Source organism: Mustela lutreola, chromosome 15, assembly GCF_030435805.1.
Source record: "Mustela lutreola isolate mMusLut2 chromosome 15, mMusLut2.pri, whole genome shotgun sequence".
In the NCBI taxonomy this organism is placed as follows: domain Eukaryota; kingdom Metazoa; phylum Chordata; class Mammalia; order Carnivora; family Mustelidae; genus Mustela; species Mustela lutreola.
In genome coordinates this window covers 17,638,728-17,654,643 of record NC_081304.1, presented here as the reverse complement: position 1 = coordinate 17,654,643, position 15,916 = coordinate 17,638,728, and the positions used below count along the sequence as shown (strand labels likewise).

Sequence of the window (15,916 nt, the reverse complement as noted above, 5' to 3'; positions counted from 1 at the left end):
GAGTGTGGAGGCTCCTTTTCTCCTCCTCTTCTATAGCACGTAACTCTATAATTGCCAAAAATTTTACAGTGGATGTGGATTATTTTAATAATCAGAAAACTGGGGGCGCCTGGGTGGCTCAGTGGGTTAAAGCCTCTGCCTTCAGCCCAGGTCATGATCCCAGGGTCCCAGGATCGACCCCAGCATCGGGCTCTCTGCTCAGCGGGGAGCCTGCTTCCTCCTGTCTCTCTGCCTGCCTCTCTGCCTACTTGTGATCTCTGTCTGTCAAATAAATAAATAAAAATTAAAAAAAAATCAGAAAAATGTGTGTTAAAAACAAGCATTTCTCCAGCTACAGAGCCTAGGCCCCTCGGTCAGCCATCCTGCTGTGCTTCCAGAAACTGTGCTCAGAGGCCCAGGAGGGCTGAGGCCACAGGCTGGGAGCACAGCTCCCCATATAGGCGGTACAAGTGGGTTGGAACCATGGGGCTCTAAGGAGAAGATCTGTTGTCGAGGGGCTGAAATATAATGGAGGACAAAATGTGCTCCTGTCTCTGACTGCTCTTAGGGAAAGCACGGGAGAAGATATGGGGCCAATGCGGAGTCAAGGGTGGGGAGGGTGGTGGGGGGCGGGGCTTACCCGTGACCAGTGACTTCCCCAGGCCATCAGGTTGAAGGCACACAGCATGGCCGAAGTCGCAGAGGGCGGCACGGCTCCCGTCGCTAGACAGGAGTACGTTGTCAGCTGCCAGGCCACCCCAGAGAAGAAGAGGAACAGGTGAGTCCCTTCCGGCCCCAGCCCAATCAGGACCTCCAGCGAGGCCACTGCTGGCTGACCCCAAGTGGCAGCTGCTGTTTCTGCTGAGTGTCCTTACTCATGAGGAAGGCAAGAGTGTTATCGGTTCCGGCTTAGAGGCAGGCAGCAGGCGGCTGTCTGGGGTACAGGGACAGAGTTTACTCCTGGGACGCTGCCATTCAGCTCTGGTGTCCCCACCCTCCCCCAGTGGTCACCAGGACGGAGGAGCTGTGTGGGCAGCGCTGCCCACTGGCGACTACGGTGTCAGGCTGAGGGCTTGGGAAACATACTTGCCCTTCCCAGCCTGACACAGGCCCTGCCACGGGGAATGGCGAGGCAGGCCCAGAAGGATCGGGAAGGGTAAGGTAAGGAAGGAGCCCACTGGGGACCAGAGTGGTTGGGGTGTGAGCCTCACCTTTGATATCTCCGTGCAGAATTCTTCGGGTGTGGAGGTATTCCAGCCCTTCCAGAGCCTGGCCCAGGTAGTAAAGGGCCCGGTCCTCCGGCAGACAGCCCTTCTGCTTTATGAGCTGGCCCAGCGAGCCACCTAGGAGACCAATGGCCAGTCTCTACATGGGGCATTTCCAGGCCTGTAGGCAGGCCAAGGACAAAGGGCTTCCAAGGGCAGGTGGTCGGAAAGTAGGCCTTTTCTGCCCACGTCACAGGGTCAAGAGGTTAAAAATGAAGTAAGTGGGGACCAAGGTCAACCTGGCCAAGACCCGGGAAAACCCCAAGTCTTGGCTCTGAGCTGCGAGGGGGAAAGAGTGGCGCCTGGCTCCGTACCTTCCAGCAGTTCCATGAAGATGTTGACCCAAGGACCTTCCTTCACAGCTCCATACAAAGGGACGATTCTGGGGGAAGTCAATCCTGCACATGCCACCAACTCCTCTGCCCGAAACACTTCAATGCGCACCTGGCGGGGCCCAGAGGTAGCTGTGAGTCAGGGTGCGTGCCCAGGCTGTTTCCCTAGCATCCTGGCAGGGAGACTCCCTGCAGGGAGACTCCCAATCCCCCGTGTCGATTCTGAGGCCAGGCAGGGCCCTGGTGGGCCCACTGGACCCTCAGAGGCTAAACTGTGCACCCTGGGGGTCATGTTCAACTTCTAGTAGTTGGTTAAGGTTCTGCACTGCGGATGTGTGTGGAAACACTTAGAATCACACAAAAAACCACAACCCTTATCCAGGCCCCTGGCATGCTGCCCACGCTCAAATCTGCCAAACACAGAACTTCCCCCCCCACACCCAGCCCAAATGGCTGGGCCATTTCTAGGACGTGGGACCTTTTGTTTATCAACATCCACATCTATTTTCCCCAGAGGCCGGGTTTCCATCGTATCTGCAGCCAGAGCTGATGTAGCCAAGATCCTGGCTCTTGTCAGCACCCTTCTCAGCGCTTTTCTCAGCTCCGAATTATTTGTCTTTTCCCCTGAGGACGAAAATGTCCATGTAGACGGAGCAATCCTTGTTTATTCTGTTTGCAGCTGTTTCCCCAGGATCTGGGCCTAAGATGAGGCTTCTTAGGGGGAGGGGTTTGGCCAAGGCCCCTCCTGCAGGGACCACAAACTCCTCTGTGTAGGGGCCAGCATAGTATGGCAGGAAGAAATAGGCCTGGGAGAGACTCTGGCTTGGCCGTTTCCAAAGGTAGATCACTTCCCCTAAACTCTCTTTGCACAGGCAAACAGTGGTGACAGTGGTATCCGCTCCCGCGTAGAGTGAGGATTTGGAAGGATGATATTCAGCACCAGGCCTGACAACCCGTAGGTGCTCAGGAAATGTAAGGCACCCCCTTCCTTCCAGCTCAGATAAGAGCAGCTTATTAAACACTTAGTATTCCTAACAGTGCCGTGTCCTCCTTTCTGGCTGGTGCTGGTTCTCGTGTTAGCCTTGAGAGGCACCACCAGGGGGCGCCCGTGGCAACCAAACCAGCCTGGAAGAAATCAGTCAGGACCTGGCCGGGCTTGGCTGGGAGACCTGCTGACTTGGCAGGAGATCTGCCGAGGTGGGGCTTTTGGGCTTTTGGACTTTCGCCTATCAGTGGAAAAAGTCTTCTGGTTACAGAGTATCTGGTTTGGTTCATCAACTCGCATAAACTTTGACTCTTTGTCAGTGTTTCCAGCTCTGAACCTGAGCTAGAAAGAATTCACCCTACAGGACTTGGATTAGGTGATGTCTTTAACTCTCTGGCTCCCGCAGCGCGAGTAGGGGCAGTCTGGGGCACCCCAGAGGACTCCGCCGGGCACTGCAGTGTTTGGCATTGGAGGGAAACAGTGGTGATGGCTGGCCGTGGGGCATCATGCAAACTACTAGCTCCAGACGGTTCGGTTTCGGCATCAGCTTGTGCTCCAGTCTTTAGGGAGCTGGGTTTCTGGAGGCTGCTGTGACCTAAGTACTTCAGGGGGGATAACGTGGAGCAGGAGAGGAAGGTGAGGGTGTCTAATCAGATTTCAAATTTGAGAATTGTGCAGTGCCCACTGAGGCATACATTCCATAAGTAAATAAGGTTATGAACAGAAGAAAAATTTTCTTTCCACTTTTGCACTGTTATTCAAATGACCACCAAGTCGTCAGGCTAAACACTTCTGTGTGACCTAATTACTCAGTAAACGGAACTTTTAGGTACTTGTTTTGACCTGGGATGCCATGAAAGATGACTGACACTAAAAGTTGTGAAGAACATTTGAGAACCTCTGCTTTAACTAGGAAGACATCCCTAAGTCCTTGGGAGTGTCCCAGTAATGTTAAAACAATGTTAAAAGCATTCTCACCCAGGGGCACTCGGCTGGTTCAGTGGATAGAGTGTGCGACCCTTAATCTCAGGGTTGTAAATTCAAGTCCCAATGTGGGGCGCAGAGATTACTTAAAAATAGAAATCTCTGAAAAAAAAAAAAAACTACCAAACAAACCCAGATACAAGGGGGTCAGAGGGGACACTTCAAAATATAATGTGCATTAGGGAGAGGAAGCAGAAAGGACAGCCCTGAGGGGGTGGGGAGAATGTACCTGGCCTTCCTGCTCATCCCTGGACTTCAGTGCCCTCATTGGGGTCCTGGGATGGAGCCTGCACTCAGTGGGAAGTCTGCTTGGGAGTCTCTCTCCCTCGCCTTCTGCCCCACCCCCCCACACCTGTGTGGTATGTGTGTATGCGCGTGCGTCTGTACGCGTGCGTGCATGTGCTCTCCCTAAAATAAATCAATAAATACCCCTCCCCCCCAAACTAGTATTTACTGCCCACTTCACACACGCCGGGTCCGGTTCTAAGTGCTTTGTAAGCATCAGTGTTTGCATCTTACAGCAGCCTGTGGGGCAAGGAAACTGAAGTCCAGACAAGTGACTTGCCCAAGGTCACTGGCAGTCTCAGAGGTGGGAGTTTTGGTTATGGAAGCCTGACTCCAGACCTGCCAGCTACCCTGCTCCACTGAAGCCCTTTCCAGGAGTCTAAGCTTTTATATCCAGACTGTTTTGTTTTTTTTTCTCCCCCACATCCATTCAGGAGCGAGCATACCCCGGGGGTGGGGGGAAGTGTGGTCAGCCATTACCTAGCTGCCAAATCCACAAGCCACCTCCCTCGGCTTAGCGGCCTGCATGCTGACCTTGGGCATTGATTTCTCCTTCTTGAGAGTCTCCCCTCTTTAGTATCTGTATCCATTTTATTTCATCCATAAAAAAAGTATTTGTATCCATTTTATTTCATCTGTATATTGTATCTGTATAATCACGATTCTGTATATTCTTTTAAAGATCTCAGGAACATAAAATAGGTGAAAACACAATACGGGGCCCAATGAACAGAAGTCCAGTGAACACAGGGCTCCCCTCTTATTCTTCACCATGGAGCTATTCTCCCCTTAGTCCTGGCTCTGCTTCCTCAACATGTGTCCGGGCTGCCCTCACTCACGTACCTTGCTGATGGCGGCTTCTACCATCTTTAGGCCACGGAAATGTCCCTGCCCCATTACACCCCCAGCTCCTTTGGGGCAGGTGCATGGATTCTGCCCTTCTGTGTCCAGCCCCTGGCACGGTGGGCTTTGTTAACAGCTGGCTGGATTTGACCAAGGCCACACTAACCCAGATCAGTGGCAGAGCCAAAAGGAGCCAGAACTCCACACTTGAGCCAGATGTGTGTGTACACACACACCACATACAAGTACGCCACAGAATAGAGTTCCAGGAGCTCATGCGTTCTGTAGCTTCAGCCACTGACTTCTGCATTCAGGAAAAGCACTAGAGAGCTGTCTTTGTACCAAAAAAAGGAAATGTGACCATGATCTACTATTACATGAAAAACATGGCACGGCCTCTAGAGTATAATCTCATTTTAATAAAAGAAACTACATGTTTATGGGGTGCCTGGGTGGCTCAGTCGGTTGGGTATCTGCCTTCCCCTGAGGTCATGGTCTCAGGCTCCTGGGATCGAGCCCTGCACTGCGCTCCCTGCTCAGCAGGAGGTCTACTACTCTCCATCTGTGTCTCCCACTCCCCCTGCTCTCTCTCAAATAAAATCTTTCAAAAATAAATTATATGTTCATATAAATATAAATATATATACATATATAAAATCAAGTCTAAAAAGTCAAAGGGCAGGTACCTTTGCGAATGGATTGGGGAACAGGGAGACTTTTGGGATATCCTCTGGATTATTTTATAATGGGCCTATGTTTATTTGCGATTAAAAGATCAAGCAAAACCTTAATAAAACCGCCTACATTAAACCCTGTACTCAGGGCCAACTGGCATCTGACCTGAGGCCACTAATGTTCTAGAAGGAGGACCAAGGAAGTGCTGTTGTACCACGTGCTGGGTCCTCCTCAAGGAACACCGGAGGAGGGTGCGCAGACTTTTCTGACCCCCTGTGCCCCCTGACCTCCGATCCCTGCCCCCTCCCCCAACCCTACCCTCTTAGCCGGAAACTGTTTTTCAAATCTTCCAGCTGAAAATGCTAAAGGACGCCCGTGCCTGCCCCACTGCTCCCCTCAAGCCCCCGCTGACCGCCTTGTTGGCAGCTGTGCGGGCCGTCAAAGAGCCATCCCACTTGAGGTCGTGGGGCAGGGTAGGGGACAGGGGGGGTGGACAGTCCAGCATTGGGAGCCCACTTGGTGTGGTTGGAGCTTTTCCGCCTGCCTTGAGGAGGTGAGAAACGGAGTATCTCTCCTCTTCTACTATATCAGGGTTGTTTACCTCGTTGCCTGGACTCCGAGAACCTCAGCAGGGCAACAGCTGAGCAGCCCAGTGACTAAGCTCTCCCCAGCACTGGGCCTAGGTTTCCAGGACGCTTCACACTCTCACTGTCCTGCCACCCGCCCCTCAGGAGGGACAGCTGAGCCTTCTCTGATGGCCTGTGTGTGGGGTGGGGCTGTGGCTGAGGAGGTCAGGCACGGAGCCCTGGCTTCCAGGGGAGGAGGCTGACCCGTGCACCGCCAGACTGTGCTCTGGCCCAGGGCGGAGCCTGCTTGTTTGACAGGGTATGTCTGAAGTTTGGGGTAATACCTACGGATAGTCCCCTCTCGGCCTGTTACCCAGCGACCCAAACCCCCAGACTTGAACATCCTGGCCCCACACACAAGCCAAGGAAGGCAGGTGATTCACATCCCCACGTGTGTCCTCAGCGCCGAGAGCCACAGCAGTGGTGTCCCCTGTGCACAGGGCCTGAGTGGGCGGGCGGGCTCAGCCTGGTCTGGCTACTTGGTTCTTCTTTCCTCTTGGAGAGCAGAGTGTCCCTGACAAAACCTACTTGAAAACCAGATCCATCACTACACTAGCTTATGTCCCTTTATTGTGAGCCAAGAACGTGTCCCAGGGAAGGGTTTCTCATTTCTGCCTCCTGTGGCCCTGGGCACTAGCTCTGAGGCTGAGTTTGGGCCGAGGACAAGGTCAAGGGAGCTGAGAGCCAGGGTAGGATAAAAGACATCTGAAGGAGAGTAGGCCCGACAGCAAGGTCTGCATTCTGCCGCAGGGCCCGGACAGGGTCCCCTGACCAAAGGAGGCCTCAGTGCCAGGCCTCGCTGTGTGGCTTGAAGCCAGGCACACGATGCTCTCTGGTCTCAAGGTCTATCACTGGGGAAATGAGGGAGCTGGAGAGGTGATTCATGCCTCTGCATCGAATCCTAGAACCACGAGCCTTCTCCCCCAGCCCCTTCCTAAAGACTGGTTCACAGCTGAACTCTGGAGACAGACAAGCCTGGGTCTCTCGATGTAGGTCGCATTTCCTCATAATGTCCACCTCCCAAGACCTCTTATTCCTGCCAATGGGAGGCAGAGCCCGGACCCAAATCAGATCTGACTCCCCAGTGCTCAGCTTCACGCAAGAGGCACCTGTTAGGTACAGGCTACTGCTCTGGTCATTACTTTCTGGCCCAGGTGCGAGCACCCCCACTGTGCAGTTTAGGGGTTTCAGCTCAACATGAATCCCACAATGCCAACTGCCTTCCGGGTCTGGACTTGTCCCTGAAGGCCCTGGCAACAGGAGTGGCCCAGGACGTGGGTGCATTTGCAGACTCCCGACACACACGCACACCAAATGCGGTTCCCAGGCTGGGACATGTGGCTGACACTGCTCCCTTCCAGGGCCAGCTGACCCCAGGGTGCCCAGCAACAGCCAGCCTCCGTTAACAAGTCAAACTATGGCTGCCCGCGGATTGCCCTTGCAAGAAAGGCTGCTCTGCAGCTCCCAGAGCCTGGCCATAGCTTTTTCTTTTCCGCGTACCTTTTTGACGGCACACTGGAAGCCGGTCTGCTTGTCTTCCATCCTGTGCACTTCTCCGAAGGAGCCTCTGCCCAGGCAGGGCTGGCGCGTGACCCAGTGGACCTCCTCTCGGTACTCATAATCCACCGGCTTGAGTTTCTGGGGTTGGCAGGAGAGAGAGGCCCGTGTCAGTGGCCAGGGCAGCAGAGGGACGAAGGGTTACAGTGAGGAAGGCTCTCTGGGCGGCAGTCCTTGCCAGGCTGCAGGGGTGGGGCCCTCATAACCAAAAACATCACCAGGTCTGAGGCAGGGCTCTGGAGGGGCAGGACCAGCGGGGGTCACAGGCATAAGGTGAAGGCAAAGGAGAGCTTCGTGGGTGGCCCAAGTCTAGCTGATCCTTGTGATGAAAGATCCTTCTCCCCAGGCTTTGTGGTTGTGGGACAGAAACGGAACTGTCAACAACCTTGACATTGAAAAAATACAGCTCAGGAGCTATAAGGTAAAGGAAGGAGAAGGACTGTGAAGAGGGTTAGGGGGCAAATGATCATGTCACAGATGGATGGAAGAAGGCCCCCAAACTTAAGTCTGCTGAAATGACTTAAGATTAACAAAGCTCTCCAGCAGAGAACTGGGGTGGGGGGAGAAGGCAGGTTTCGGGGTTAGCGCAGATGCGCAAAATCCTTGTCTTTCATAGCGGGGGTGGGGAGTGAATGTCTGAGGTTGACAGAGCTAATTCCTGTTTCTCAGAATACGCATCACTGATACAACACACACACGCACACGTGTGTGCATGGACACATACATGAGAGCGACAGCAACAATGAGCTAACCAACCAGAAGAACTCAAGATAGAAACATCTAGAAGGCCTGAGCGCGACCTGGAGGTGGGGTGGGGGATACTGCCTCTTGCCAAAGCCTCGCATTTTCCTACTGTCAGATGTGTTGTCACGCGCACGAGTGACTTCCATTGAGAGTGAAGACCCTCCCCCCACCGAGGAGAGTGGATCTGGCAGGTTTCCAGCGAGGCTCCTTTCCCCCCCCAGTGGGTCCCACTTGACTGCCAGCCGCTGCTCTTGGCCCCAGAGTGGGTGTTCCATGGGGCAGGTGCGTGGGCGCTCCCTTACCTCGGTCAGCAGGACCCCCTCGCTGTCTTCCGTCTCGGGGCTGGGCTTCCGGGGCTTGGAACCCCCTGCCGACCAGGTCTTGGCCAGGCTGGCCAGGCTGTGGGCCCGCCCGGAGCTCACGCTGCCCTGCAGAGCATGCACAAGGTACTCCTCCACGGAAAACTTCTCGCGGGCTGGGCAGCTGGGCTCCAGGCGGGGGCCAGGCACCGGCTTCTGACTGTCCGCACAGGCCAGTTTGCCCAGGTGAGGGCCAGACAGGGGCTGCTGGTTATCTACACAGGTCAGTTTGTCTAGGAAGGACTCCAAGGGGTGAGGTTTCCAGGGCTGGAGAGGGTGGAATGGGAAGGGATGGGGCAGTCTGCTGTAGGGGAAGGGGGGAGCGGGCTGGGGCAGGGGGCCGAGATCCTGGGGGTGGTGGAGTTTCCACACATGATTCAGACATTGCAAGGGGCTGATGAGTTTGTGGAGTTCTGAGCGAGGCAGGGCTGGCCGTAGGCCCTCCTCGAGTTTCTTAAAGCATAGTTGGCCGAGGCCTGGCTCCTTCAGAGGCTTGGTGAACTGGAGGGCGTTTCTAACATACAGAGGGCCTAGGGGGGATTCATCCTCCTGTGGGGAAAACACAGGTGTTAGGACACAGGGCCAGAGCCGAGGCCCGGGCACCAAGCTGAAGGCCCTGTGAGACTGACATCTGGGCTGTGGCGATGGCTCTCACCTGTACGGGGACTGTGCAGCTCTCTTGCTCCGGGGTTCTGGGAAGCGGTTTGGCCAAGGCCACTCCGGCCTGAGCCAGGGACTTGGAGCTCTTCTTCCTGCGTTTCTTCTGGGCTTTGCTGCGGCGCTTCCCTTTCCAACACACACGGGCCATTTTGCCCTCCGTCGCATGGGCCACATTGTTGGGGATCTGATCAAGGCTCTCGGACTGGCTGTCAGAAGGGACAGGTACGCATGTTGACAGTGTGAGGAGGCAGGGGGGTGTGACGGCTCAGGTAACTGCGGTCAGAGTCCTCAAGACCCAGAGGTCAGATCCCTGCTTGGCGAGTGCTTGTGTGAATGTGGGAAGGTGCCTAAAGCCCAAGGAACCTCAGTTTTCTCATTTGTAAAATGGGCATAGGATTTCCTGCCATGCGGACAAAGCTGGGGTTTAAAGGAAAATGCTCATTTAAAAAGCCTACCTCAGCGCCTAATCCCCAAGCAAGCTTCCAACACACAATGGTTATTACCACCGTAATGGGGCGCACGGCCATGATGGGGCACACACCGCTCTTGGGCGGGAATGGGTGGGTAGAGGGTTCCCTCACTGCTCTCCAGGGTGGGCTGTCCCTGGAGAGGTCCTGGGGGGCTGTGGGGGCGCACACAGGACTTGGAGGGCCACACTCCACACCGGGCATTCTCAGCTCTGACAAGGGCTTGTTTCCATAGTCTCTGGGTGGGGGACAGGGAGTTTGGGCACCTCCACCCCCATTGGTTCCTGGAGATACCTGGTTTCTGGGAATGTAAGTTGCTGCATAAACACAGACACTATGGGGGCACCTGGGTGGCTCAGTCGGTTAAGCGTCTGCCTTCAGCTCAGGTCAGGATCCCAGGGTCCCTGCTCCGTGGGGAGGCTGCTTCTCTCTCCGCCCTTATGCCCCCATCATGCTTGTGCCCCCTCTCTCTCCCTCTCTCTGAAATAAATAAAATCTTAAAAAAAAAAAAAATCCCAACAACTCAAGTCTGGGCTGATGCCCAGTAGCGGGGAGCCTTCCCTCCTCAGATGGCCTAGAGATTGCCTAGCACCATGGACACAAGGCTCTTGGTATTAAGCCACCAGCCACAGATAAGTGTCTGAAAAAGCCATGCTGAACGGCCGTGCAGCAGACCACAGCCTCAGCTGCCCTCCTGTGGCCTCACTGCTGCCCCCCACAAAGGAGGCAGAGTCACACCAGTCCTAAGGGGCTGCCAAAGGCCTAGGGGCTCTCAGGCAGCTGGTCTTTCGGCTCAGGCCCCTCAGAAACCCTCGACCCTGGGCCAAAAGGCATTGGGGACAGCACAAGGCTTCCCATCAAACACTGAGCAATTCTTGGTTCAAGGGCAGCAGCCTTCCCTACAACCTTTTTCCATCACTAGCACTTTCCAAATCCCAATGATAAAAAAGTCTGCCTGTTGGTAGAGGCAGGAACTGTCTCCGAGTTCAACCTGCAGCTGGCCAAAAAAATCATCTTTGGGGATGGGGAGCCTGGGAACAGACTGAGCCTCACTCTGGCTTCCTTTCCGTGGGGCTACCCAGCTGCGAATCTGTCGGTCCCCCCTCCTGTTTCCAAACCCTCATCCCTCCTTGGATGTGTCTCGCAGGAGAAAGGGCCCCAGCAGGTTTCTCCCACAGTTGGAGCGGGCCCCCGGGCGCCTGCATTCGCGGTCACGCACCAGCAGGAAAGTCACTCCTGTTCCCAGCACCCTCCCTGCTGATGGGAAACAAGGGGGAGCAGCAGGGACTCTGAGGAAAATAAAAATAAAATGTCAAGCTGATAGGACCCAGAGGCAGTCATCCGCACGCCGTGAAAAGCTTTTGAAAAGCTCCTTTGGCTGACAGAGCAGTTCAGCCAGGAAAACCTGGGCAGGTTCCAAGAGCCGAACCACAGGTGCTGGAGGAGGGAGCCAGGGGTCACTGGGGAGAGCAGCTGGGGAGGGAGGCCGCGGTTTCGGTTCCCTGGGTCCCACGCGGGCTGGCCTCCTCACCTGTACTGTTTGGACCCAGCGATGAAGATCCGCTCTGAAAAGGTGGGGCTGAACTCTTGGCTGTTCTCACCTTGCGAGTGAAGGACAAGAGGTTAGATGAGCAGGAAGGAGAGGAAGAACAGGAACTGGGCGCTGAGGAGAGACGCGTCTCGCGGATACCTTCTCAGACCACCTGCCTGCCGGCCTGCCCCCTGCCAGCGCCAGCTTCCCTCGCCCCACCTTCCCAATGAACAGGAGCAGAGGGGGTGCTGAGGGGTGCCCTCCTTGCTTCACTATCCGTGCTGCTTAAGTGAGATCCATGGAACACACCCAACGCGGCAGCCGGCACATAATATCGGCTCAATAAACGTCAACTGTCGTATCCATCAACGTATGTGTATATGTGTACTAGGACCATCACGTCCCCCAGGATTTTAATTTGTATTCTCTCATTTCTCCTCAAAAGCCGGCCAGACAGGAGTGGAAGACAGGGGAAGGACGTGGATATGTGGGAAAATGCCACCGTCTCCCCAGGCTGTACCCCAAGAAAGCTCCTTGGAGGGCAGGGGGTAGCAAGGAGCACTTCCGGCCTCAGCCAGGCACCCGGGAGTCACAGGCTCTGGTGGCAGCCACCATGCCAAGTCATGCAGAAGTACTGGGAGTGGAAGCAGAGACGACCCGACAGGCCCCACCCTGCACTGGCCTATGTCCCCGTGCTGGGCCCTGCAGGCCGAAGAGCAGGTGTTCATTCTCTGGGGCGGGGCCACCTCAACGTGGAAGGTAGTGAAGGGCCTAGAGGCCCCAGAGGGGCTTTCCAGAAGACCTGGCCTTTCCTGTCTGGGGCTTCTCCAGAGATGCTCGGGCTGTCCAAGGTCACAGCACAAGGCCGATGGCCTGCTTGACGATCCTGCCAAGAGCCCCGGGACCAGTGAAGTCTCCCGGCTCTCCTTCCCTGCTATGGTCATGATGGACAAAGGCCTCCACGCAGTCCCCAGCGCGGTGACAGCTCCCACTTCGACTCATTCTTAGCATACCCCCCACCCCAGCTGTGTCTTGTGAAAATCTCTGATAGCGGTCACCCTGACCTCCCGCCCCTGTGCCCTGCCACCTTGGCACAAGGACTGCTCCACCCCACCCCCCCCAATGCCCCCGCAAGCCCGCCTGCCCTCTGTCACCAGCCCCGGCCCTTACATTCGGCCTGGGCAATGATGGAGATGGCGGCCAGTCCTCCCTCAGAGCCTTCCTTGGCGGTGCCTTTGGTAATCACGTCGTTCAGGATGTCCCACTTCCCGCAGAACACAGGGCTCTTCTCCACAACCTCGAGCTTGGTGACAGGGCCTTGCTTCTTCCCCATTGCCTGTGTCTTCTCCTTCGCTTTGGCAAGCTCCTTCTGCTGTCCGGCAGCCGAACCAGGGGCGCCCGGGCAGGCCATTTCCATCACTGCCATCTCCCAGGCTCACGCTCACCCTGAGGGACCAGAACAGACTAGGTTGGAGGAGAAAAGCAGGGTAGAGGCTTTCAGCCTCTTTCTGCCTCATATACTGATCTTCCAAACATCCCAAGTGGCCAAGGAGTCAACCCTTGGCATGATTCTGCACCCCGGCTCCTCTTCCTACTAGCCACACTGCCACAAGCAGACTCCTCCACTCCACCCAGCGAGGCGGGTTCCAGCCCACTTCCTCCAGGACGGCCACGGCGCGGACATCTGGGTTTGTTCTTTCTTGTTTTTATAAATAACGGCCGAATCTCTTTCTGTTGTTTTTTAATGCTGCGTTTTGCTCCCCTGGAACGCGGTGGTAGAATCCATACTCCAAGACTGCCAGTGACCTCAGGGACTCTGCACAGACCTTGCCTTCCTAGAGGACATGTCTACACCGGCCATGGTGGCTTTTCTCCAAATGGGGAAAATCAAGTTTTTGTTGCGTAGCAGGAGGTAGATAAACGTATGTGTGTGTGTATAGAGATTTACATGTGGATATATACATTTTATACATTTCACATATGTGACATATTAAGAGGATTTGTAGAAAATTTGTAGAATATTTGTAGAAAGATTTGTAGAAATCATCATGCAAATGGCAGTGCCTGCACTCAGCTCCTCTCCCAGGACACATCTGTCTGTGGCCTTCCAGAAGGAACTGACAGGCTTCCTTCTGTAACGTCCACGCTCATTTGCTGAAAACCCCTCCCAGGTATCATATTGGTAGTGGAGCTTAATAATTAACTAGCGCGCCCAATGCCAACCTACACCTCTAGGACTCTGAAGACAAAGCACAGGGCTTCTCGTCTCCCTGGGTTCTATGTCCAGCAGTCCTATGCGTTCCCCGGAAGCCCTGGGGGAGAGTAAGCCCAGGGCTGAGACAACCTTGTGCAAACAGCACGCAGACTTGAGCTGTCATGAAAGAGATCTGCACCAATCTGGGATCGCTACCATGTGGGAACCTTTTGAAATGCTGGGCCTGCGCGCTCCCGAAGTGTAGGTCCCTCCAGGTCGGGGCTTGCTTTCCGCCAAGCCTGAGAAGGCACCACATTCGGAGAGGATTTTAATAAGTGCTCTCTGCTGGCAGGCTGGTCTAAAGCTGTGGCTAACAGATGGAGTGTCCCCTGCTGGCCGGGCACTCAGCCCAGAACACAGCTCTATTCGCTCTCGGGGCAGAAAGGCAGGCCGCGTGAAGGCAAACCATCCACCACTGGCCCTTTGCCCTGGGAGGCTAGGAGCTGACCTGGGACGGTGGGGTGCTGGGCCTCGCTAGGCTGAAGCCCTTTTCCTACGGAGTCCACGGCCCTGCAACAGCCACGAGGCACTGAACCAGCCCGACTGGGGAGCGGTGGGTAGGGGGGTAGGAGAGGGCTGGCTGGTCACTACTAATTTGATCCTTCCAGCTCTGCCTTCAAGGGTCTGCTGATTCGGAACTCAGAGCAGCACCAGCTTTCAGCATAGATGTCCAGGCTTCGCCCTGAATGCTGGATGCTGGGAAGGGGCATGGGCAGCCTCAACGTCACCTGATGACCTTGAGAAGTCTAAGGGGTGCTCTGGCTTCCAAGTGCCCAGCTGTCTCCAGCCTCTTATTTTTTTTTCTTTTTAAAAATTTATTTATTTAAGAGAGAGAAAGAGAGAGGTAGTGAGGCAGAGGGAGAGAGAACCCTCAAGCAGACTCCTGGCTGGGTGTGGAACCAGACATGGGGCTCAATCCTAGCACCCTGAGATCAGGACCTGACTGAAATCAACACTCGGTCGCATAACCAACCGTGCCACCCTGGCGTCCTGTCTCAGCCTCTTTGCCAGGGGAAAATGGGTCTTAAGAAAAAACCCCAAGCCCTCAGAACCTAACACTATTAAAGATGGGCCGAGAAGGACCTCAGGAGTGCTTTAATCTCATTTTCACTCAAACAAACTGAAGCTAATTAAGTGGAAACTTGCTCAAGGTCAGCCAGTCTTGTGTGGCACTGCAGGCCCAGGACGCAGAAGCCCTAGCTTCAGGCTGTGGCGCCCCCTCCCAGAGTCTCCTGGGCTCCAGGCAAACCCCAGGGGGAAGCTCATGCCCTGTTTGGTCAGAAGGCTCCTGAGGGCGGGGGTGGTGCCCTCCTAGCAGGGCACGGATGAGATGATCAATGTTGGCTGGATGCGGGTATCCCAGGATGACCTTCAGGGACAGGATGACCCTGAGCACCAGGGATGAAGAGAAAGTCCCAAGTGAGGAGCGAGAGAAATGAGGCCAAGCCGTCAGGGCTTGCTTCGAGGGCACCAAGCTGGTCTGAAACCCAGCTGTTGTGCGGTTCACACGGCCTGTCTCGGTTGGACAGGGCTCATCCTGAGCTATGGCCCTCCGGAGAGGCTGCGGGGCTGCCCCTCACCCCCCAGGAGCCATCATGTTGCCTCGGCAGTGAGCTGGGCTGCTGGCCAGGGGCCCTGATCCTTGTCTCCAAGAGCATGCCGGGCTCCCGGGGCCCCCTCTGCAGTGGCCGGATGACTCACCCAAGAGGCTGGCAGGCATACAGAGGAACAGGCAGGCCGCTGAGAGGCTAACCCAGCAGCTGGCAGCTGAACCTGTGAAGGGCACGGGAAAACAGGCTGATCCTCACCTCCCAGGGGCACAAAATCACAGCCTGGGAGCTGTACAGCTTCTCCAGTGCCACATGACCATGACTCAGACCCTCCCTGATAGTCTCCAAGTTCAAGAAGCTATTCTAAGGATACTCTGGCCTGACAGCAGCTCTCCTACACATACACACGTCTGCTCCGTCCCTCCTTCCCCACTTCTACAAGGGGGCTGGCCTACAAAAAATAGGGTTCTGCATTGAGCCTGGGACTGCTGGCCAGGCGGCCTTCCTAGGCCGGGTCTTTGCCCCTGGCTTGTTTTCTGGGGCTTGTTGCCCCAGACCACTTCCCTGCAGCTCTGCCCCTTCATTCTCCTATAGCCTGTGGGGTGTGAAGACTGAGCCAGTTGTGTCTCTGCCTTTGAAGGTGAGTTCAAATCCCAATCCATTACTCAGTCTGGACGCTCGCCCTGGCTCCACTCTGGCCTCAAATGCATCCTGCTCCTTTGCTCGCTGTCAGAGCTGAAGATGTGGGCACTGGTAATAGCCAAGCCCGCTGAGTTCACTTACAAGGCCATGGAAACCAAATGGGAAAGGAAAGGCGTGT

General features: G+C 55.4%; 1 protein-coding gene across 1 annotated transcript in view; it reads right to left on the bottom strand.

Annotated features, from left to right (window-relative positions):
* Positions 1 to 15,916, bottom strand: part of MAP3K14 (mitogen-activated protein kinase kinase kinase 14) — a 43,477-nt gene that overhangs the window by 7,179 nt on the left and 20,382 nt on the right. The window contains exons 2-9 of the mRNA XM_059150519.1: positions 12,463 to 12,738; positions 11,293 to 11,362; positions 9,290 to 9,500; positions 8,578 to 9,183; positions 7,475 to 7,612; positions 1,559 to 1,688; positions 1,191 to 1,322; positions 620 to 724 (exon numbers count right to left, since the gene is read on the bottom strand). Coding sequence (XP_059006502.1) covers positions 620 to 724; positions 1,191 to 1,322; positions 1,559 to 1,688; positions 7,475 to 7,612; positions 8,578 to 9,183; positions 9,290 to 9,500; positions 11,293 to 11,362; positions 12,463 to 12,718 — 1,648 coding nt within the window. The 5' untranslated portion in view covers positions 12,719 to 12,738. The remainder of the gene's footprint in view (positions 1 to 619; positions 725 to 1,190; positions 1,323 to 1,558; positions 1,689 to 7,474; positions 7,613 to 8,577; positions 9,184 to 9,289; positions 9,501 to 11,292; positions 11,363 to 12,462; positions 12,739 to 15,916) is intronic.